Here is a 24979-nt window from a genome sequence, read left to right on the forward strand (position 1 = left end):
GATTGGTAGCGAACCTCGAAAAATGTCAGGTGGCCCGTGGATCTATCCACTATCTTGGGCATGTGGTAGGCTCCGGCAAGCATGGTCCGGACCCTACTAAGCTCGCAGCCATCAAGGGACTGCAGGTGCCACGTACTAAAAAGGAATTGAGAAGCGTCCTTGGCCTCTGTGGGTATTACAGGGGATACATTTCAAATTTCGCGGCCATAGCGAAGCCGCTCACGCAGATGACTGCTAAGCACATTCCCAATCGCATTCCATGGTCTCCTGAGGCCAACGAGGCTTTCGAAGGTCTCAAAGGTGCTCTGTGCAGTGCCGTAGAGCTGGCGACTCCAGACTCGAGCAAGCCATTTTGGCTGTTCACCGATGCCTCTGCAATTGCTGTGGGGGCATGTCTAGCTCAGATGACCGACAATGGCACAGAGTGCCCCATTGCTTTTGCCAGTCACCGCTTCACGCCCACTCAGATGCGGTGGTCTACGATTGAACGCGAGGCGTTTGGCGTCATTTGGGGGCTCAAAAAGTTCGACACGTGGGTGTTTGGCACGAAAATATTTGTAGTATCCGACCATAATCCCCTTGCGTACCTCACTCAGTCCACGCCTCAGGGAGCAAAACTGACGCGTTGGGCTTTAGCGCTACAGCGCTATGATGTAGTGGTGCGACACAGAAAGGGAATCGCACATACTAACGCCGACGCACTTTCGCGTCTGACGAACCATTGCTGGGAAAATGATGTAGAAGACGGGGAACCCGCAGTGACGGACAGTGGAGGCGAGGGAACAAGTGTGGTGTGATGTGATATGCCTGTGGTAACCACACAGACGACCTTGGACGATGAACTCATGCTTCCGCATTTCTGTGTGTACCTGGTTCTTTTAGTGTGTTTGTTTGGGTGAGTGTCGTCGTCTAAGCTCAATGATGTATGTTTGTATGTTTTCCTCCCAGACTAGAGGCTGACAGTGTCCTTCCGGCTCATATTTGTACGATACTGCATATTATAGTTTCATGACGCGAGCCCTGTTGCATCAGGGAAGCCTTACTATTTGTTTCGTTTGTGTATTTGCTTTGTGTATGTCTTGGTTGTACCTATTGTACGGTGAAACTTATTCATGTGTTCACACTTTCTATGGAATGTGCCACGTACGGCGCTCCTCATAAAGGGCTGGCATTTATTTGTGTTATTTCAGTAATCGAGCAAGCGCTGTACCTTGTTCTTCGTGGCTTATTGTCATGAGCAAGGCGCGGCTCACGCATTTCCTATGTGTGCGAACTCAGACCATCGTTAAAACGCGCTGCCTAAGCTTGGCTCGTAACTTTTATTTGTCATGTCCAGATGCGGCGTACGTACAAGTTTACACGCAGCATGCTTTTGTTTTGGTTTCTTCTTCGACAACACTGTAAGCGAGTTGTTGTCTCGTCTTGGGTGGGGGGTGTAAGCCCCGCTACGGGCGGCGGCAAAACAAACCCAAAAGGACGGCGCGGGCCATCTGGGCAGGGGGCAAGCGTCTCGACGAGATCGTTTGCTCGCTTGAGTAATGGCTGTCAACGGTTGACCCAGAGCGGGGCCTTGCAAGCAGCAGAGTAACCACGCTGTCGGCACCCAAGGCTGCCGCACAGTTCGAGGAGCGGAGAAGACCACCAGCGCCACAATAGTGGTCGCGCATCGCAGTAAAAAGGGAGCTTCGGATCCCCGTCGCATTGCGCTTCCTGGGCATCCCCGCAGGCGTTTTCCTTGCGCGCGGCCGGCTGGCGGGGGTAAACTCCTTCCCAGCTGGGGTCTCCCCGACTGGGCGTCAAACGCTGTAACGGGCGGGCGCGTCTGACTTCCGCGGTGCTCTGATGGGTGCCCTTGAAGAATGCTTGGTTCGGGTCTGGCCGCGGGCAACGGAGATCGCGCGGCCTCAAGCAGGCGCGCCAGCCTCATTACTGTTTATGGCTTTGCACCGCGCGCTGACCGGCGTAGGGATTCTTTGAGCCGCAAAAGAGCCTGCGGTTTTGTCTCGGTTCCGAGGCGCCGTGGGAACGTCTTCGTCGGCTTACGGCCCGGACACGAGGCCGACCTCGGTGGGTGGGCAATTATCCCGGGCTCCTCTGTGACAGTTTGGCTTGCAAACAATTGCTTGTTTATGGCGCCGGATGGCCTGCGGTTTCTTGAAATCCGGTCGCGTCGCGCAGTGTTCGAGCACTGAAAACATGGTCCCGACGTTCCCAGGCTATTGGGTTTTCTGAATGTATTTTGTTGGTCAGTGCTTGTTGCTCCAGCTGTGCTCGTGAGCCGTTGCTCGGAACTTGCGATGTGTACAGCTGGCGTGACCCTCACCCCTTTGTTGTTGTATATTGTGTATTTCGGGTGAGGATGCTACACTGTGAATTGTACTAAAGAAAGATGTTCTTTGATTTTTGGTTGTTCGACTGGCCAATCCCTCATGCAAGTTCTGCTGAACGCAGTGATTGGTGAACGGATTGTCCAGTTGAGACGCAACCCGGCGGCAATTCGCCAGCAAAGATTGTGGGCGGAGCGTTGCGTCTAGAAAACGCGGCCGCAGTGCTCCGATGGGGAGTTCTGGACCTGGCTTCGGTGCTAAGCACCATCGGCTCTGCCGAAATAGGGTCGCCCTATGTGGTCCAAACCAGCGTAACCATTTGTAATCGATGTACTGTTGAAACTATGCAATCTCGTAACTGAACTTTGTAATTTTTTCTGTAAATACAAGTTTTTGTTCGTTCGTTACTTCAGCGTCTTTGTCCTTCGAGCCTAAGGCACCCATTGAGCCACCTGTGCAGACCGTCTCTGACGGTGCGTCTCGGACGCCGACGGTGGGGGTGAATTTCAACGAACCAATCGATCGACCGATCGTGGCATCGAATTCTTACTAACTTTCATGCTTCATATACGGAATTCCATTGATTTTCATCAGTGCGGCTATAAAAAAGGGTGTTCAACGACAGACCACCTCGTCCGACTTGAACACGAAATACGTGAGGCATTCGTACACAAACAGCACTGCCTGGCAGTGTTCTTCGATTTAGAAAAAGCGTATGACACCACGTGGAGGTTTGGAATCTTACGTGACCTCGCCGCATTAGGAATCCGTGGCAAAATGCTAAACTGTATAGCTGATTTTATGTCCAACAGAACATTCCAAATCCGTCTAGGCACTGCGCTCTCGCGCACATTTATCCAGGACAACGGCGTGCCACAGAGTTGCGTACTTAGCACAACACCTTTTATAGTAAAAATGAACTCTATCAACAAAGTCATTCCCACCTCTGTTATGCACTTGATATACGTCGATGATCTGCAAATAGCATGCCGCGCCTCAAACTTGCCAACATGTGAAAGGCAGCTCCAGATAACAATAAATAAGCTAATGGATTGGGCTGAGAAAAATCGCTTCCGCTTCTCTACTCAGAAAACTGTTACAGTGCTATTTTCGCAAAAACGAGGGTTGTACTTAGACCCGGATTTAAAATTGAATGATGTTGCGCTGCCAGTAAAATAAGAATATAAGTTCTTGGGAGTAATTTTTGACAAAAAACTACATTTCCTTGCCCACATTAAAGCACTAAAGATTAAGGCAAATAAAGCATTGAATATCCTCAAAGTGTTCTCATAAGCACTGGGGTTCCGACCGAACCTGTCTTTTATGTATTTACCGGTCTCTTGTTCGTAGCCTTTTGGACTACGGCTCCATTGTTTACGGCCCAGCCAGACAGTCCTACATCTAACGACTTGATCCAGTACATAACCTTTGACTGCGAATGGCCAGTGGTGCCTACAGAACGTCACCTATTCAAAGTTTATACGTTGAGTGTAATGAACCCTCATTACAGCAGCGCAGAGCATTACTCACTTTCTCTTACGTACTCAGAGTTCAGTCATCACCGCAACACATTTGCTACAACATCCTCACACAATGCAACTCACGCCTACACTATACAAATAAACCGAACATGATTAAGCCGCTTGTCCTGCGATATGAGGAATATGTCCGGGATTACGGCATTCCTCGCGAAGTGCTCCAGGTTGCCAGAAAGCCAAAGCATTTGCCCCCGTGGCACGACTTTCAACCGTTGTGTGACTGGACATTAACACATTTAAAGAAGAAAGACACCTCACGCGAACACATTATACAAGAATTCCGTGCTCTTCAGGACAAATATCAAAACCACATAGAATTTTACACTGATGGCTCCAAAAACGAAAGAACACTTGGGTGTGGGGGTCGTAACGGAAAATTGGGAAAAAAGTATTCGGTTGCCACAACACGCCTCTGTTTTCACAGCTGAAGCTTTCGCTATATGGGTTGTTGTTAAAAAGATTATTGCTGATAAACACAAAAATGCAGTCATATATACACAAATTATTTAAGCACACTAAAGGCTCTACACCTGAAATCGGAGTGTGAACCCCTGATAGGAGACATTTTAAACATGGTGGTGCTTAACGAATACGGGAGGTCAATTCGTTTCTGCTGGGTTCCAAGCCATGTTGGGTTACCAGGTAACGAAGCAGCTGATAGATGTGCATCGATGGCAGCGCACAATGACATTACAAACACAACACTCCCACATAATGATAGCATGCGTGCAATTAGAAAAGCCTTCACGGTAAAATGGCAACGCGAATGGGACCGATGTGCCGACAACAAGCTACCTCTCACGAAACCCATTGCTGGCGAGTGGAAGTCATGCTATCAGCAGGAGCGGTTCATCGAAGTAGTTTTATGCCGACTACGCATTGGGCACACACACCTCGCACACAATTACTTACTTACGAGAGAAGACACACCAACATGCAAGAAATGTCAACAGCCACTAACAGTTATGCACATATTACTCACATGTATGCAGACTGAAACACACAGACGAACACTTTTGCACAAATTATATCAACTATACATACCTTTACACCCTGCTCTAATTTTAGGTGATGATCTGCTAGTCCCATTATGTGATGTCCGTAAATTTCTAGACGACACTGGATTTTTACATAAAATATAGATTACTAACACAGCTTCTTCCTTCATAAACTGGATTTTATACACCTCGTGTTTGGCACAGCATAGCCTTAGCTGCTTTTGCGCCATTAAACCCCATTTAACTAACTAACTAACCCTTCTGTGTACTGTACACCCAGCCAATTTTTAACAGTATCACACGACCATCGACCTGTGTTTGTCAGCACCTTATCATCACGGCACGGAGCGGCGAAATAGCGAAAGTAAGTGCACGTGTACAGCTGCGCGTACTTCGTTTGTTTCGCCGCTCAGCGCTGTTAATAAGGTGCTGACAAGCACGCGGGTCGATGGTCGCGCGATACTGTTAAAAACTTGGCCGGGTGCACACGCGAGCAGCACTTAAATAAATACTGTCACCATTGTGCAACCGGCTGAGTCGCATTTCTTTCAAGGTAAGGGTGTCTTTCGGTAGTTTTGCCATTGAAAAAGATTTTTTTCGTTTTTAGAATTCGTTAGTTTGGAGATCGACCTATATTCCGGTCTGACCTATAGTCCGGTTTTTACGGTTAACATCCTTACCTGAAAAGACCTGAAATTTCAAACCGAACATTGTTTTCCTTTCTTGCGACTGCTGCGCTCCAAGCTGGAGGATGACGTATACGTGCTCATGCACCTACGTACACGTGTTTGCATTGGGACATCTCTAATGGTCACATGTGACTTCGAGACTTATTCAAGGCAACATCTGTTATTTGTGTAATATGTTGTTTGGTTAGACGAATTAAAGCTTACAGAAATAATAAAACACGTAAGCCGAAGGTCTGCATGTTTTTGCTTTACTCCGCACCACAACAAAAGAGATATACTTCCGTTTCATCTGCTTGTTCCCATGTTGTGCTGTCGCGTGCACAGACACCGAAACTATGTCATTTTCTAATGTGTGCCAGCGCGGGATCATGCTCTGTGATCCGCTTGTGTGTGCCTCAGTATTCGTGTAGCACTGATTTATACCGCTAGTCAGGTGTGCTCGTGCACAGCGGATAAATTCGTGTGCTGGGTGAAACGAGACAATCGCAACAGTTTGCGCGCGATGCCGTCAGCGGAAGCGCACTGCGCCGCTTGAAAGCGAGGAGAAAAAAAAAAGTTGGGGCCCGTGACGTATGCGTCACGTGATCCTCGAGGTCCGGTATAAGAGAATGCAGGGAAGGAATTTCGCTTGCGGAGGCTAGATGGGGCAAGTGGAGAGAGTGTCTCACTTGGCAGTGGAGCTTGCCTCCTGAAATCATGGGTTTGCGACACTGAAATGTTTCGATCTCGGTTATTAATGAGCCTATTTGAAAATTTTCTTTAGGCAGAACGCTCCCTGGAGGACATGTAACAACTTCCAGTGTATAACCAAAATTTGCTACGGCGCCTAGTGAGAGGCCCTTCAAGTTTATTATGCTAGACCAACTAGCTCCGTTGACCCACCTGTCTAGGGGTTGCCCTTGGTCTAACCACTCCTGTCCTGACTGTCCCCAACCTGCTCGATTACCTTTGTACAGCCGCCAACTGGGGTAGCGGCCAGCATGCAGGGCCAGGAGGAGCGCCGAATCAAGCTGCAAGAGACGCTGCGCAATGTTGGGCTGCTCTTCAGAAAGCTTCATCGAGTGCACGGCATCTGCAGTGACCTGAGTGCAGCTGTGGCCAGCAGCCAGTACACACCCATTGAGGTCGGTGCCACTCTTCTCATGAGAAGCATGGTGTTTCCCGCAAAAAAAAGAATTGCCCTTGTGCCGAGATGGTCAGTTACCATGGGAATGATGGGTGGTACAGCCTTTGTCAAAAGTATGTGGGCTATTCTGCACCTTCGTTGTATTTGTCATTCGGCTGTGTAGGGCTGTATCTGTGGCGCTCCTGATACTTTAGACTGCTATATTTTGAGTACTAGTGTCCTTTTCATTTTCCAAGGCGTTGCAACCGTTCACATGCCACAAGCACTCTCGTAACCAGCCTGCAGTCAGCCTGGCAGTCGCAGGTAACGTGGCCTGTGTAGTTTTGACGAAAAATGTACATTGATTGGTATGTTTTGCTTTAAATATTCTCTTAGCGTCATTTATTACGCTTTAGGTTTGTAAATCTCCAAACAATCTTTCATTTTTGTCCTAACCTGTGAAAGCATTGAGTTTGGTGCATGTCCATAATCATCGTCAATTGTTGCATTAATAATGCATTATTGTTGAAAATTGTTAATGTACAGTCACCTGTATAAAGCCAGGAGGGTGAAGTTATCGCCAGTTTTAAAGTAAGCACAGTCAATCTTTTGCAAGAATGAACTGTCGTTCCACTTATTTTTTAACACAAATACGTTTTATGTACTGTAGTATAAGAACTGCAACAGTGCATTTTGTTGTGCAATTGTGGATCGCACATCTTAAAATCTCAGAACTCATGTCATCCTCAGAATTCGCTCCAAGTGCGTTGTATGTTCACTGATTACAATTTGTAAATTACAACATGTGCCATTGTATAAATCCATGTACTACTATCCACCATGCCCATGCTGACTTAACTACCATGGTTGCAGTTCTCACACACTAGCATGAGAATCCTTCGTAGTAATTATTGTAGGAAACTATATGATTAGAGGGGCTTTGTGCCTGCTGCCTATTACTACAAGTTTGCTGGGCCAGGTGTCATAATGTTCATCATAGTTACATAGACAACTTAATTTGATTTGATTTGTTTACAGTGGCTTGCAACACAGCCTTGCAGCCTTGGCTACAGCTCACTGTCATATACATCACACTTTTTTCTCAATGAGATGCAAAGAAGAAATACATTTCTCAAGCGATTGATAGTACAGAGGATAAGGCAAAATGCTGTGACAAAGATGACCATGAATAATATGAGTGCAAAATCACACAAGAATACATGGTCACTTTCATATGAAGTGAACTTCATGATCTTCACCCTGTTCACCACTTCATGCATTTTCACTTGACCGCTTGTCTACAGTTTTTTCGTCAACTTTTTACGAAATTGCACATTGAATGACATGAAATTACGCAAATTCTTAAGAAATTTATTGTTTAGCGGTCGCACTTCTGCCGAGGAGCAATAGCTAACCATAGCCAGGGATCTGCATAGCCGTAGCCTTTATCAGTTGCCAGTTTGGTCAAATCTGCCAAGTCTCACATGTGAATTAAGTGCGAGACACCTGATGCAATTTTTTATACGATCTGTTGTGTGACACGTCGGACTCCGACTTGCTTACTTCGCAAAGGGACTTTGCAAATAAAGTTAAAGCAAACAGGTCTGAACGTGTTTGCACAGCTCTCTCGTTTTAAACAAAAGATGCCAATACTATAAACACGACTATGGGAGCAGCATAGACATGTTTCCGCAAAGTCACGTCTGCTGTGTTGGCTTCGTTGACAGCCGCTAATGACTAGGAGCTGGCAGGCCTAGCTTTCTGCGTCGTCAAATCGGAGACCGATGGCACTTGCAAATCGACCACATGCAGCTTGTAATAAGGCACCTGTTTTGGTTAGCACAACAGGTGCACAATTATGTTCGGCGTAAATTGCAATGCAATTTGATTTTATCGAAGCCGACGGAAGCAAATGCACAAACTAGGTGAGCCTGCAATCACTGGGAGACGGTATAGGCCTAGCATGCTGGCCGCCAGGTTGAGGGTCAACAGCCCATAAATTTCGGTCTGTGGAGCAAGCCCCCCCCTGCAAACTTTCTTTTTTGTAAGGGTGGCGCTTGCTTAGAATTTTACGGTATGCATTCACGTATATTTTCTTGATAGACATACATAGCTAATCCTAACACGAGGCACTGAAGTGAAAACAAATGTTCAAGCTATGATGTCTACAGTAGATGAGTGCTTCCAAAGAATCTTGGTCACATGGTCTGCTCCCTCGGAACAGTTAATTTGAATAGTGTCATTGTTTGGAGAATGCTCAATGCGCTGTTGCACTTTTACACAGTTGTAATGCATCCATAGTTTCATTCCTGTTATTGAGTCGATGTGTAGTAACAACGTTGGAGGGAGTGATGGAAGTCTGCTTTTCTGAAACCGTAGAGCGTGGGTTCTCAAATGGAATTCTGCAGAACCCAGAGGTTCCGCAGGCCCTTCATCAGGGTTCTACAAGACACTGATACATTTTCCTTTTTTCCGCGCTCACCAACTTGCTGGTATGGCAAACTATGTACATTTATGCCATGTGCAGATAGGCACCTCTAGCGTGCGTGCTGATGTATACGTCGGAGGATTACAAATTAAATGCACAGAGCTAGTTCTAGTACGGTAGCTTGGTGAGTGCGGAGCACTGCAAAAGCACAAGAACGATGCTAGCGCCCAACCGAAATGAAGTGCTGCAGTCCACATTGCCATAGTCAGCAGCAGAGTAATATGTCATGACTGACAAAAACGCCGGAATGCTTCGTGCCTAATTGTGCCCTTAAGCCCTTATTCTTGCATTTATTGCCGCACTTAAAACTGCGTTGGTGGCTAGCTGCATGCCTTCATAACTGCGTAATCGCCATCCATGATTGCGCCGATAGCGACCACGGCTTTGTCTGTATTTGTTGCAACAAACGGTACTTTAATTTTGACTTGGCGTATGCGTTGGCTGCCTGCCTTCAGAACTCCAAGGTGGCTGTCCATTGTCACGTTGATAGGGGCTGTGGTTTGGTCTGCAGCGGTTGCAGCAAGCAGTAGTTTTGCTTTGACTCAGTGCAAAGTTGTTGAAGATGAAGAGCACCGGCTACATCACTCGGGACAAAAGATTTGTTGGTGACCGTCTCATAGCTGAAAAAATAATTGAGATGTACACGTGATATTGAAAGGCGTGTCTCAGATGAAGACATGTGCTGTGGCCCCGCTGCGAGCGTCAATAAGTCATGAGATGACAAGAATTGCAGCTACCGCAGTGCTCCTGTGCAAAATAGAAACAGGACAGGCACGTACCTAGGGCCCCCCTCCTCTCCCCGCCCACGCCACAACTCCTTATACACATTCCTAAAGGGCCACCAATTCAATCTTGAGACTTGACAGCCATTCGGCAGTCAACATTTTGCTGCCTCTTTCACTCTTTTTGGATGGCTGTAGTTATCGGCATCTCCTGGGGTGTGAAGGTCAGTTTTCTCATCTATTCGGTGCCCGCTTGATTGACTCGAGATGATTTCAGTTGTCACCGTCTATTCATCAGTCACGTGCACCACTGTTGCTTTGTTAGTTCAACCTTCTTTAAACTGTTTAGACTGATCCAGGGACCAGGAAAGGCATTCGGTTCATAGTTGGCTGCTCTGTATGCTCGTCGAACGACTTGTAGCAGGAGAAAACGCCCGTTGCGTTTAAGTTTTTGTATTGCTTCATTATTTCCTCGAGTGACGGCTTGCCTCGATGCTAGCAGATAGTCGGAACCATGTGCCTGTGATACAGGTTAGGTAAGGTGGAAAATTAAAAAAAAAACTCGAAGTAGCATCCATCATCAAACCCTGCAATAACTGTTAAACCCATAGGTAATATGACTCTCACCCGTTCCCTTGCCTAGTTTTTTCCTAATTGTACAGTACTTTTCGTGCAAAATTGGCAACTGGGAACAAGAGTCGCAAGGACTTGAGAAATTAGGCGATCTACTGAGGGAGAGAGCAGAGACAACAGCCAAACAGAAATGAAAAGCGAAAATTGGCAAATTGAACAGTTGTTTGTGAAGATAGTTATGGATCAACATCTTTTATTCAAAAAACGAAGTAGAAAAAACACTGCCAGAAGTGGGAAATAATACCGTGTCCTAAACGATGCTTGATCAGTCAAGCTGCCTATGTAGCCACTTTTCTGCTGTGCTCATGTGGGTGTTTTTCTAACCTTCCACGGTGGGCACAGTACGTCTAAACCGCAGCGTCCTGTGCTCTACGCTATTGTATGGGACTGGCGGCCATGCATCGTTACGCAACTTCCCAAATAACATTACGAGTCGGATCTGGCACTTAACTTGGTAAAGCAGTAAACGAGGGATCAAAAAGAACTGTGATTGTTCCGCAAATATATATTTCTCTATAATTATTCCAGAGATAATTAAAAAAAACGCTACTAGAAATATTTTTTCTGCACTTTCGCTAGTTTACTTGTTCTTAGCAGTGTTCGTACTGCGCTTCATTTCTACACGAGCCCATTTAACGTGGTTCCTCGTTTGCCAAGTAAAAGAGAGGTGTATCTCACAGGCCTACCGGTGAGACACCCATGAGCGTTAAAGGCCCCGTGCCGCAGAAAATCAGGCGTCGGCGTCCGGTTTCGGACATCGTATCAGCAAAAAGAATGTCGTACCAAGTTCTGAACCACGCATACCCAACCACTCAGCTACCACCAAAGTTACTCATACCTTGTCTTCCATTCTTTACAAAGTTATTGCTCGAAATTTTGAGAATGGCAGCCCACAAACGAATGTACTGAAAGAAAAACACCGACAGTGCATATCTTTTATGTCAGCTCTTCTCAGACTGAAACATTAAAAGTGCAAAACAATAACAGGATATCTACCCATGCAAGAGGCCGCATTTCTGCCAGGAAGCTTGCCTTCGTGCAAAGCGCTTGCCGCTAGCGTTTCCCAGTAAACATTATGGTTACATTAGCTGCAGTTGCTGGGAAGCATAAAGAGCAGTTATGGGTGTTTGAATGCTATCGCATTCCACTCTTAAAAGCGAAGCTTAAGCGTCATCCAAATTTTTCATTTCTCTTTTAGGGATTTACGCGTCTGTATAGCGAATGGTGGGCATTGTTCACATTTGTACTAGTAAAGGTCCACTGCCCCTCATTTGCATAGGGAAGTTACGTTGGGTTGGGCCCCTTCAAAAAAATATCCTAGGTAAGTGCCTGAAACAGGATTTGCTGATTCATTCATTGATGTAGTAAGCATTGTTTATTGTTTTCTTGGTACTCCCGGTAATTCGATTAATTTCAACATTTTTTGCTTTGCGCTGAAAATTCTGGAGGGAAATCAGTAATCGATGTCTGCACCTGCTGCCTCTGTTGCTCTCAATCGGCGAAACTTTTGACAGCCACGAAGTCTGTCGAAACACATTATGCAGTATGTTAAAAAATGATTAATTTCACAGGCTTTTAGATTCATCCATGTAGTCACTTTCAAAATACAGTTGAACCCGACTTTATTGAACGTTTTTACATCGAATGAACACGGTATAGTTACTATGAGTATATGTAGCAAAAATTACCATTGCATTGAACAAAAATAGCAGCAACTCCTGATATATCGAACATCAAACGGGGCAGAAGTACCTCCAGAAGTTGGCTTTTCCTCGCTGTCCCGATGACACATCCCAAAAGTGGTTTAGCCCGGCGGCGCGGCTCCATCAACCCGCTCTCCCTACCATGACCGCGCCACATCGGACGAGTCGGCAACACCCCCCTGCAAAAAATGATCCTGGCTCACCCACAGCACTTGCTCAGACAGCCAATCAGAGGCTCTTGTGCCCTTGTCGTACAAATTGGTGGAAGTCCGAGTTGCCTCACTGCTTTTCTCATTCGTTGTGTGTGGCGTTGTGGCCTTGCGTGCCTTCCTCTGCAATGTTCCAGTGATGACTAGTGCGAAGCGCACTGAATTTGCCTGTCACCATGAAACTTGAAATATAAATTGAGTTGAATGAAGTCGGATGTTGCTGTAGCGTACAAGTTTCCGAGATGCATCTCAGCACAATCTTGAAGAATAAGGGGCAGATTAGGGCTAAAGTGAACAAACGACCTGGTGCCCAATGCGTATGCACTGCCACGATGTTGAGGCGGCCTTGTACAAGTGGTTCATCCGAAACTGCATCAGACGTGCCACTTTCTGCATGCCTGCTGATGACTCTGAAGATGCTTATTTGTGCGATGAAGCTATTGCCAGTGTCGCTGAAGTTTGGAGCGAGCTATCACAATTTCCTGAAGCCGTTGACGGATCAGCGGTCGACGGGTTTGTGAGTGTGGGTGGTGGTGTCGCGACCTCAGGAGAGCCTGAAAACTAAGACTACATTGCCGACATCTTATCAAACACAAGTGAAAGCAGGCACAATGAGGAAAGCAATGACGATCCTTTGCCCACATCTTCTGAGGTGATCGGTGCACTCACACTAGTCCGGCACTTCTGCACGAATGTGGAAGGTAGCAGCTTCAGCTGCTCCGACTCTTTAGACAATGTAGAGAAGTGCGTGCTGTCGCAGGCAGTGAAGTTGCCTAAGCAGAAGGAGATACAGGACTATTTCATACGAAAGTAAGCTGGTTTTTCATCAATAAAGTGCTTGTATAAATGGTATGCGCTTTTGTGATGTCCAATTCTTTAGCAGGCTTATATCGAATTAGGCCCTAGATCGAAGTGATAAGCGTATTTTTGAGAGTTCGAAGTAACTGCTTTTGACTGTACTCCAATTAGACGCAGTGCACTGGTTCCATTTTTCTTTCATTGCTGGAAGCACCTTTGGAAGACCTCTTATATAAGCACTTCAGCAGTATAGTCATTTCCTTTTTTATTGTCATCACACCCCTGAAGGGGAACAGAAAGTGGCAGGGGCTAAATCTGGCAACTAGGGAGGGTGTTCCAACACAGTGATAGAACTACATGCCAAAAAACTTGTGTACTATCATTGCAGAGTGTGCAGGGGAATTACTGTAGACTACAAATTTGGTTGCACATGGTGTACATCATCTCTCTGACACATCAGGATCTCTACGTAGAAAGTTGGATTGACAGTTTGATGTTCAGGTACAAACATGTAATGCACAATTCCATGGCAGTCAAAAAAGGCAATCAACATGACTATGAATGAGTTTTGCTTCATTTCCGAATTTTCAGTAAAAACCTAGTAATTGGATGACTTTCTCAAAGCAAGTGCTTCTGTCATCATTCTAACGGTCATTTGGCGGTCACTGAGCAGGAGAGAATGCACATGGTGGCATTCTCTCCCGCTGCATCTTCCTTCATCTCATGTTGCATCTTCACACGAGATGAAGGGGCGTCCTGATCTTGCACCGTGTTTGGAGTCTTCACAGCCTTCCCAAAAACACTTGGCCCACTTGAACAGAGTTCTTCCATTTAGGGCATTCTTTCCATGGGCCTATTGCAACTTTTGATGAACCTCTGCACCATTCTTGCTCAATTTCACAAGAAACTTGATATTCTTTGTTCCATCTGTATGTTGATACAGTGAAATCTCGTTACTACGAACACCACATTAACGAACTTGGTGCCGTTACGATAATGCCACACTGCACGCTGATACCACCGAGTAAAGAACTAGCTCCGATACGACACAGGTAAAAATGGTGGCATCGCTCGCGTACTTCAGTTGGCTTCTGGTACAGCTAGTATCGGCTGCAATACTGATTTTTCTAGCTATGCACAATAACTAGCTATGCACAATTTTATTAATTTCAATTAAAAACCGGCACATTCTTTAAAAACCTCGACTGTGAGCCGACCCTAGAGTTTGGTACATGATTATTTGAAAAGACCTGTCAGCCTAGCTTCGAATAAATATGGTAAGCTGCATTCACAGAGTTCCAATAAGCATTGTCATTCTCTTTTCTTGTTTCATCACAACCCATAGCCCGATGTGACACTTCAGAGCCTGGTGCCCATGGTGGACGACCCAAAGCCCAGCGAGGAGAAGAAGCCTTCGGAGGCAACGCGTGCACTCCTTGAGGAGAGGGCACGTCTCACTGAGGTGGGTTACACATCTTGCCTACAGTCTCATGACACAATGTACTGCTGCACAGGCACAATTGAGGCTTCAGTCACAAGGTCCACAGTGAGATTTAAATTAAAAAAGATGCGTATACGCTCGCGCAGTGAATACACTCGCTGAATAAACCCAGCTTTGCTCTTGAAAAATAAGATGTTTGTTTTCCCCCTCATAATGATTGCACCCTCAACTTTGGTCCTATGCAGTCCTGTGATCGAACGGCCGTGCTGCAGTTTTTCAGGGAGGCTACTCTCGCACATGTGTTTAGAGCAAGCGCACTTAATGTCAATGCCCATCGCTGTGTCAGTGCAGCCAAAGTAGAGGCTTGATTGATGATGGAGCAGCTGGCAGCAAAATCATGACGAGGAGGGGCTGGGGCAAGCATGCAGTAAGAACAGGCTGAGCGTTATCGTGGTCGCTCAGGACCTGGCAGAAAGAGCAACCACGATAATGCTCAGCTTGTTCTTACTGCGTGTGCTGCCCCTGCCTGGGCAGTGCTGACAGATAGCGATGGGTGTGACTGACGGCATGACGGGCATCGAAATTAAGTTAGTTTAATTTAAATGCGTGTCCTAGGGTAAAATACCGTGTTTACTTGCCTAATGAACGCGCCACCAACTTTACTACTTCACAGTCCTACGATCAAACGTCCATGCTCTAGTTTTTTGGAGAGACTGCAATCTTTGACTCTCGCACATGTGCTTAAAGCAAGCACACTTCAAGCTTAACGCATCCTTTCCCCCAGTGCTGGTGCGAAGGCACCTCGCAGATTCCTGAGAGGAAAAAGTGCAACTTGCTCTTTGCAACCATATATGCAGTTGACATACTTTACACTGACGTAATAGGAGAGCATACGGTCGGGTGCGGCACACAAGAGAGTCGAAATGCAGAAAGGGCAGCTGGCACTTGGTCGGCATAGTGGGCATTCGCATGTCTGTGGCTCGCTTTTTCGCATGCGTTGGGTTTCGATGTGTGTGATGGGCCTTAAGTCGAGTTATATGCCTGCTGCGAGACATAGGGTTTATCTGCTCACAAAACGGAAACATCAGTCAAACACCTATAAACTCTGATGTGCCGGCAAGCAGGACGGTTGAGGAAAGATGCACATAGTGTGCTTGTCAAAACATGTGTGCGCTTCCAAGTGATGCTTGCTATAACGGCAGACGACTGGTAGCGGCTGCGAGGATGAGCTGGGGTGCAATCGGAGATTTCTGTTCGGAGCGTGCGTTCAGTTTTGCCGTGCATAATCGGCCCAGGCCGCACTATTTCGTCGGTTGTTTATTCTGTGGTGGAACCTTGATGTGGATGGAACCGGCTGGCTACCTGAACGGCAGGTCTGTTGGTTCCAATGCTGAGTGAAGTTTGGGTTTGCAAATGGTACACATGTATTTTTACTGCAGAGATAAGTTATCTAAAGCATGTTCCAAATCATTAGTGTCTTACTTTTCAATTTTTGCTGTTTTGAAAATGTCTCCATGAAATTTACCCTGCATGATGAACACATCCCCCAACTTTGCTTTGGTATATTGGGGAAAAAAGTGCGTTTATTACCCGGGTATATATGGTATTCTAGGTGTAAAACAATATGACCAGGTTGGCCGCTAACATGTAAAACTCGATAATATGCCGGTAACATGTAGTGGTCACGAATATGCGGCGATCAACCAGGCACACATGTTGCACACATGTTGCAGTGCCTGCACGAAAGCAACTTTCAGCCTCGGCAGAGCACAAAATGCAGCACTGCTCTCGATGGCCATACGTGGCATCAGCCACGTGGTTTGCCGAAGATGCTAGAGTGCTAGAGCACTGCAGCATTGATGGGAGAGTCCAAGTGAAGAAGGAGCAGCCAGAGCTCGGTCGCAATGCATGGTCGAGTGCACTGTCAGCAATGTGCCGTGCCAGAGATGCGAGAGCAAGAGAGCATTGAGTGAAGGAGGGGCAGCCAGCGCTTGATCAGCGTAGCTTAAGTTACCGCTATCAGTTGAACCTCAAAATAACGTAATCGACGGGGAATGCCAGAAAAATTCGCTTTCGCGAGAGTTTCGTTGTTGCAAAATGAGACAACACAGGTTAGGCAATGTGTCGCAGCACGAAACTTTAGATTTGGATTTCCTCTGCCATCGCGTCAACGCCCATGGCATTCGCCCACTCCCGACCTGTGTCACAGCCATCTCTGAGTTTCCTCAGCCATCCACCAGCAGGCAACTACACGAATTTCTTGGCCTCGCCAACTGTTACCGCCGCTTCATTCCTCGCGGCGTCGATATACTGCAGCCTCTCTATGACGTTCTCTCGTGCCTCAAGACATCGAATACTCCCGTGGCCTGCAACAACACCACTGACTGCGCATTTTAAAGCATTAAAGAAGCCATTGCCAGTGCAACACTCCTCGTCCACCCCAAATGCAACGCCCCAACGTCTGTCATGGTTGACGCATCGGACACCGCTGTTGGCACAGTCTTGTAGCAGTTCATTGCTGGTGCTTGGTGGCCAATCACCTTCTTTTCCAAGAAGCTTGCACCCCTGAGTGTCGCTACAGCATGTTCGGCCGAGGGCTGCTCTCCATCTACAGTGGAACCCCGTTCATACGTTTTTTTACCGGACCAAGGAAAAAAAACGTAACAGCCGGGTAAACGCGACGGTGAGGAAAGCTCCTAAAATGAATGAAAAAAGTGCATCTTCAACTATAGACAATTTATTTCCACAGAGTGCGCTAAGGACTTAAGAAAGTCTAGAATGGTGGCTTGCCGTTTCTTTCGCTCGCTGGAAATCACCACACATTTCTCAATAGCCTGGAAGGCCGCATTGCTGTTAGCGTCGCTGTGAGGTGCGACGTACCTGCGGAGGAGGTCCAGAGCCGCGACGGCTTCTCCAAAGCTAGGATTTGGCAACTCCCTGGCATCATGTGGCTTGTGCTCCTCGTCGTCACTGCACCACGGCAATGGCAACGGACAAAAGAATATCCGTGGGAAATTTTGCCCTCTTTGGCGTAATCATGCTAACGTGCTAACGATTGTTTAGTATTGCTGCGGAGTGCACGCGTCCGAGCAACCAGGTTGCGCACAGCGCGGCGTGGTTTCGTGAGAAATGTAAGCAAGAGAGGAGAGCTGGCCCGATAGGCAGAGGAACGCCATGAGCAACACCAACTTCCGGCTTCACTTTAGCCTCACAGAGAGTGACGTCAGGGCCTCTCCTGAGATTCCTTCCTCCGTGAGCCGACCCGTCCAACAACCATGTGGTGACCGTAATCACAGTGATGATAGTGAGAGCATTTTTCACGAATGGCCACCTAGTGGCGGCCCCTCAAACTGGCGTGCGGCTTCTTGCAGCCAGTTCCATAGCCAAGCCCGGCCAAGCTCGGCCAAAACTCGTCAAAAGCCAAAATGACGGTTGGAGCGCGTTACCTACTTTATCCCAGGCGGGTTCGGGGTGTTAAGTTGCGACGGATCATGCGGGAACATTTTCACAGCTACTACGTAACAGCGGGGTTCCTTATACATTGGATCCTATGGAAGCTATGCCGGGACCGGATGAAAACGACGTAGCAGCCGGGAAAACGCAGCAATAAGGAACGTAACAGCGGGGTTCTACTGTATTTGGGTGTGAGGCACTTTCGACATTTTCTCGAGGGACACTCCTTCCATGTCCTTACTGACCATAAAACACTGACTTCCGCCTTAGCCTCCAGCAGCACCTCCTACGTGTCCTGCGAAACCGGACAGCTTGTCTACATTTCTGAATACACCAGCGACATTCGTCACATCAGCAGAAATTTCATTGCCGTTGCCAACGCACTTTCTCACACCACCATCCATGCAACGGACCACAGCGGACCGGTCGTCGACTTCACGGCCATGGCTACCGTCCACAGTGTCGACGCCGAGCTCCAGCTGCTTCGCACGAGCGGTACCTGTCTGGTCTTTGAAGATACAGTGAAACCCCGTGAAGCCGTAGTTGGCCGAAGCTAGAAGAAAGTACTGAATAAACGGTAGAACTGCTTAACTGAAATAGCACGATATCGCCCACCTACCTGTCAAAAACGAAACTCGGAGAGTGTGCGATGAAAGGGGAAAAAAAACATGCAGTATTTATTCACTTCGCCTGACAAAAGTTATTTTCGTTTGATGCCGCGGCGGCCTAGCAGCGACGACAGCGACCTCGAACTTACTGAAGCTGCGAGCCAGCTTTTCAGCCTGCCCCCTCTTCTCGGCAAACACTCGCATGGCAGATTCCTCATTGGCGTTGCATGTTCTTCGTGCACGGGTGCAGTAGCATTGCAGAAGTCGCAAGGCGCCTTTTTCATTGCGGGGTGCTGTTCTCGTCGCGACGATTCCATTTATGAGGCTGACGCAACGCGCAGCTTCTGCCACTGTCGGGCCTGAATTGCGCATGCTGTCGCTTTCCGTGTTGTCCTCATCACTGTCGCTAGGCGACAATTCGGCAACAACAGAGGCAACGATGGCAAACTTCGTAGCCGACATCTTTTTGCGGTCGCAGCAGCGCTGCCGAGCAAATTCTTCACACTCCAAATGCCATACACTGTAGTCAACAGTGTAGGCTGTGTGGACTGTGGAAACAGTAGACCCCTGTTGCGTGCCAGTGCCGACTTCGTGTCGCATTTGATAGCACGAATGATGTCTAGTTTTTCTTCTATGCTGAGCACCCTGCATCTTTTTTATCCGAGCTTCGGCATGACGTGAGTCCTTGCTTGCACGATGTCACAACGCTCTCTGGCACGCCGCCACAATGATGTTGATTTTGATGTGGCTTCACGCACAAACGCACAGGGCGCTTGGAGGCTGTTGTTCTGATCTCTAAGGCTTGTTGTTCTGCCGGGCCACCCGATGGAGACGATGCACCACTCTGTTTGCGCGACAAAAAACGTTTATTCGGACCTCACGGGGACTGTGGAAATGTCCGAATAAACAGGTGTCCAAAAAAGCAGATAAAAAAAAAAAACTATATCCTTTATTTCCACACACTTATTTGGGCTCGGCAGTAGGCTTGAAGAAATCGTGAATGCGCCGTTGCACGCTGTTCCATTTACGCGCAATCAGATAAGCCTGAATCTGGGAGAGGGTCATATGGTCACTATAGACGGCTGAAAGCAGTCACTGCTTGTACACGCTCTGTATGCGACGGCAGCCTAGCACATGGTGCATCATTCTTCGACTCGGAGTCATTGTCAGGCAGTGCAGCAGAAACCTGACGAATGATCTCGCCGTCATTTCAGTTCTGCACATGTCAGTACAGCAGTGTCAGCACCTGTGAAACTGTCAAATAAGGTGGTGTCCAGAATCAAAATGCTCGACAGAACATTTTCAGCGTCAGTAGGGAGCACATCAGAAGGCGTCAAATCCTAGGCCTCCCGGCACCCGCTTGCCGGCATTCCCTAGCGCAGTCTGTGCGGGCACTGTCGGCGCAATTAGACACTTGACGCGATGTTTCCGTACGCCGCGTTGGATGACCGCAACCTCGACACAGCACACAAACCAAACATTACCGCGCCGTCACGCCGACACCAGTCACACAAACGACAAATGTCACCTACATGCAGCGTCGTGCACGAAGAAACAAACAAATCAGCTGCTGGATTGTCTTGACATGGCTTACTTAGCTGAGACCGGAACTGGTGTAGCAATCCACGAACCAGGAAGAAACGATGATGACGATCGGGCATTTGCAGTAGAGTCACTTTGTGGGGCAGCAAGGAGGCTCTGTTCAAAACAAAAATGGCGTTTAGCAAGTCAAACCATGCACCGGTCAGAGTCGGTGTATGGTGCTCTGGATCGACTTGGCTCAAGGAGTGTCCGAAAAATCAGACGAGAGGTTGCAAGGTGTCCGAACTTTTGGCAGTTGTTATACATTATGGTCAATGGCGATAATGGCGGTGCTGTGAAGCAGAACGAATAATCGAGCATGTCCGAATTTTTGGAGTCCAAAAAATCAGTCGGTGCTGTATCTTGCTTCCTCACTGCGACGTGCCCCCCGTTTGTGATATGTCGTCCGGACGTCCTCGTTCTTACATGCCTCGCCCATACCGCTGGGCCGTCTTTGATGCCCTGCATTCTCTGGCTCATTCTGGCATTCGCCCAACACAGCCACTCGTCACTTGTCATTATGTGTGGCCCAGTGTCAACGTAGACGTTCACTGCTGGTCATGCGCATGCCTCAACTGCCGACGGTCTGAAGTGCGTCACCACACTGCTACTCCTCTTGGCACATTTCTGTCCCCGGACATCCGCTTCAGCCATTTGCATCTTGATATTGTTGGCCTCTTTCCTCCCTGCGGGAACCATCGCTACCTGTCATTGCCAGGTTCACCAGATGGCCTGAAGCGATGCCCCTCTTGGACATAACAGCGAAGTCGTTAGCTCGAGCACTCATCACCCTTCCATCATTACAACTGACCATGGTCGCCAGTTCAACTTAACGTTCACCAATTTCTCTCAGCTACTCGGCGTCAGTCACATCAAGACTATTTCTCCCCACCCGATATCCAATGGTCCAATGAGATCATCGAATGTTTTCACCTCCAACTGAAGGCTTCACTCATGGCTTCGACTTTTCCTTCATTATGGATTGTGCGCTTTCCTTTCGTTATGCTTGGCATTCGCACTGCCCTTCGCAGTGACTCTTCCAACAGTGCTACGAAGCTTGCGTTTGGCACCACTCTGCGAGTCCCTGGTGAATTCTTCAACGACTCGCCCACCGCACCTGCTGATGTTTCTGACTACGGTTGCTGTCTACACAGCGCTATGCGTACCGTCATTCCCCCCCAACAACAGCGTTCTTCCCGACATGTATACGTCAACCCTGGCCTTTGTGTGCCACAACACTGTGCGTCCTCCCTTACTGCCCTCATATGATGGTCCATTCAGAATGCTTAAGCGTGCACCTAAAAACTTTCTATTGCTCATCAGCCACTGGGAAGATAGGTCTCCATCAACTGTCTGAAGCCTGCCTGCTTGGACTGACACTTTAGCCACTTCTGCTGTCACATTCCCTCCCAAATAGGCCAGTCCTACTCGCCGTGTGTGTTTTGCACCACCGCCATCTGCGCTTTGCCATTCGTCCAGCTCATGGCTTCCTCACTAGAAGAGGGGCCCTGTAGCACACTACTACGTTCCACAGTGGTCCGGTCACAAAAAGATGATGAACACACGCCCAGCACGCTGACTGTGCACGAACAGTGGAATCAGCGGAATCAGGCTTCTGTCTAATTGAGGAGGCTCGGCGAAATATATAATTTATGGACACTTGGCACCAGCGTCTGGTTTTTCTTCACCCACAGTGTATTGAGATGAAGCTGACTTTTGGGAACCGGCATTATGCAACACCTCGTGCTTTCCAAGCTTTGAAGCCATTGGCGAGGATTACAAAGGTGGAGTCGGTGCCATTAATAACAGTGGCGAATTGTTTCAATGAAAACCACGGCACTGAATAACAAGAAGCTTGGTAGCGAACGTCTAAGTAGCTATGCCTAGCATTTCCATGGTGGTGGCTACAGCTGCCAGTGAATCTGTGGGCGAGAGCGCCTGTTCGAGGCGGCGAGATAATGAAAATGGAGGCGGTGGTGGGCTTCAATCATTGCTGTTTCGGACCTGCAGTTGTGGCACAAAGTCTGAAAAATTGGATGGCAAAGGGGTTTTGCATCCAGAATTTCAGATGTTCATAAACATTGACTCTATGTGGTATGTGGTGGGGGCCACAAGAGTGTCCGAATTATCGGGCATGTTCAAAAAATCGGTCGTTGACTGTAAGCACCGTCCAGAAAGTGCAACCTGTGGCATCGCCACTAGCACGGAGGTTTGGTTACATTTCCTTATGTGCATAGCTGGTATGGCTGCAGAAAAAAGCGCAGAAGAAAGAAAAGGCATCAGCAGAAAGAAGGGCAAAAGAATGAAGAAACACGCCCCTTTTGCTAGGCAGCACTTGTCTGGGCAGAGCATCCTCCATGGGGCGGAATATGCGTTCACAAAACCTGATGTATCATCACCTCCACAATAGAAAATCCTCCCATGTTTTTCTCCTCGGCACCATCTCAGGTTTCCCGAACCGATGGGATGCGGACATCCGCTTTCTGTGCATTGTCTGCTAGCCTATCATTTCGGCTCGCGTGAAGGATACAGGGAAACCTACAAATCCCCAGATTTTGGAATATTCATTCGTAGTAATGAGGCATTAACGGGACATGAAAACTGAATAACAATCATTATTTTGAATAGTTTAATATTTTGAAGTTTGTAGCACTGAAACATCTTTACCGTGCAACTATAAGCAGTCAGCAGGGGATTTCTGAAAAGTTCTTTAATGTGCTGTTTGTAGTAATGAGACTTCACTGTAGACAACGCTCATTTGCACTCTCGGAAGAGTGCATGCGAAGAAACAATTTGTTTGCTCCTAATGCTCTATGTGGGCTTTTGATAAACAAACCTTCATACATGCTATGTAATGACAGGAACTTAACGTTAAGAATACTAAGATGTGAACATTGTTTTATATTAAACGTGATAACGGCTGGTCATTATTTGAAAACTATTTGCAAACTATTCAAAAACTATTCAATTCAATATTCAGTTTGATTCTCTTCTGGCACTGTTTAATTCGCATTTGATTCACTCTCAAAAATCACTATTTGCACATTCCCAGTGGATTTGCTTGATGCAGGACAGGGGTAACCTGAAACTTCAGGGACATGTGCTTATCCTGCTAATCACATGAAGTAAGCTGACAAAGGAATTATAGTACTTTGGCTTGTTCATTGTGGCAGTGAAATGCTGACCTGCACAACACAGCCTTCTGATTTGTGGGTCTCTTAATATCTGCATATTTTGCAGCAAGTGGTGCTCAAGAACCATCAGCTGAAAGAGGTCATCGACGCCCTTCGTAACATCATCTGGGAGATCAACACCATGTTGGCCATGCGTAAAAGGTGAGCTCTTGTACCTCGTGAAAGTTATACAATTTATTTATCCGTTCCAATCAGAAAATTTAGGAGACCTTGGTATGGCGTCTCTATTGCTGTAATATCAGACAGTACAGTAAGATGCTACGAGTATCGACACCTGCTTTGGCTATGCTCTGAAAGCCGGTGGATAATAAAGGCTAGACCGAAGCTGTAACTACGTGAAAACTAAAGCCGTTAGGGGATAGAGGATGAATTTGCAGAGACATTGCTGCAGTTCCTGCTCGATGCGGCATAGAGATGGGCACAGGCCACAGTTTTGCTCCGTGGCTCGGCCAGGGCCCGAAGTTAGGAAAAGGTAAGCCAGTCCGACCTGGCTCACCTACGTGTCATACCATAATCCCAGCCCACTCCAATCAACGGCAGACCAACGTGCCTGCCGCCAGCCATGAAATAATAAAGCATATGGCAACAGAAAATGAAAATGTATTTACAGTCGAACCTCCACATATTGAACACGAATATATCGAATTATTGCTTATACAGAACTCTTCCGTATCACATCGAAAATCTCATGCATTTTTAACTTTTTATATCATACGGGGTCAGATGTAAAATGGATATATCAAGATCTGCTGCCCCAGACCGCGTGCCCTCTTGTGAGAAGCGGTAGGCTTTCCCACAACACACTTGAGGATGGCAGTGGACGCAGTAGGTGTTTCCACCTGATACACAATAGACCATATGCACATATCGATTGTGCCAGAAGCACCATTTTACCACATGTGCTTTGGTGACAGGTGGCAGGCTTTCCTGCAACACATTTCCACAATAGCGGTGGCGCGCCAAACGTTTCAGACTGCTACACACTGCCATCGATTGAGCCAGAAACACCACTTGAACGTAGCGGCACTCAAAAGTACAGCTTGGCTCATTTGACAGTGCAGCTCATTTGATACACTCACTCCTGCTTGGTGCTGCTGCTAGGCAGGCCAGTCATGTTTACGTGGTGTGGTCGGTGTGGTCTGTACTGTGTGCAGTATTGCGATGGCTGCAAACGTGAAGAAGCGAACATCGCTGACATTTGCCATGAAACTGGAGGTTATCTGGCGCATAAGGGGAATGGGGAGAAGATGATCGTCCCCCATGCTTTTGGCATGCTGAGGACAGCATGTGTTTTGATGACTTCATTGGTGGTGGTGAACCAGAGATTACTGGCGAAGGGGCACAACGAAGAAGCTGCCGAACATAATCCTGCAAGCACTGATGTTCCGCTCCAAATTTCAAGGGAGGCCATGGCATCCTTGGCCGTTGTATGCCGCCACTGCGGTGCTATAAAAGGCACTGGTCTGGTGCTCGTGGACTACTTGGTTTATGT

The 24979-nt window shown here is 47.4% G+C and overlaps 1 protein-coding gene across 1 annotated transcript in view; it reads left to right on the top strand.

Annotated features, from left to right (window-relative positions):
• LOC142580013 (mediator of RNA polymerase II transcription subunit 30-like) overlaps positions 1 to 24979 on the top strand; it is a 53657-nt gene that overhangs the window by 17750 nt on the left and 10928 nt on the right. Inside the window, exons 3-5 of the mRNA XM_075690732.1 lie at positions 6509 to 6676; positions 14556 to 14672; positions 23534 to 23628. Coding sequence (XP_075546847.1) covers positions 6509 to 6676; positions 14556 to 14672; positions 23534 to 23628 — 380 coding nt within the window. The remainder of the gene's footprint in view (positions 1 to 6508; positions 6677 to 14555; positions 14673 to 23533; positions 23629 to 24979) is intronic.

This window comes from Dermacentor variabilis, chromosome 4, assembly GCF_050947875.1.
Source record: "Dermacentor variabilis isolate Ectoservices chromosome 4, ASM5094787v1, whole genome shotgun sequence".
NCBI lineage: Eukaryota > Metazoa > Arthropoda > Arachnida > Ixodida > Ixodidae > Dermacentor > Dermacentor variabilis.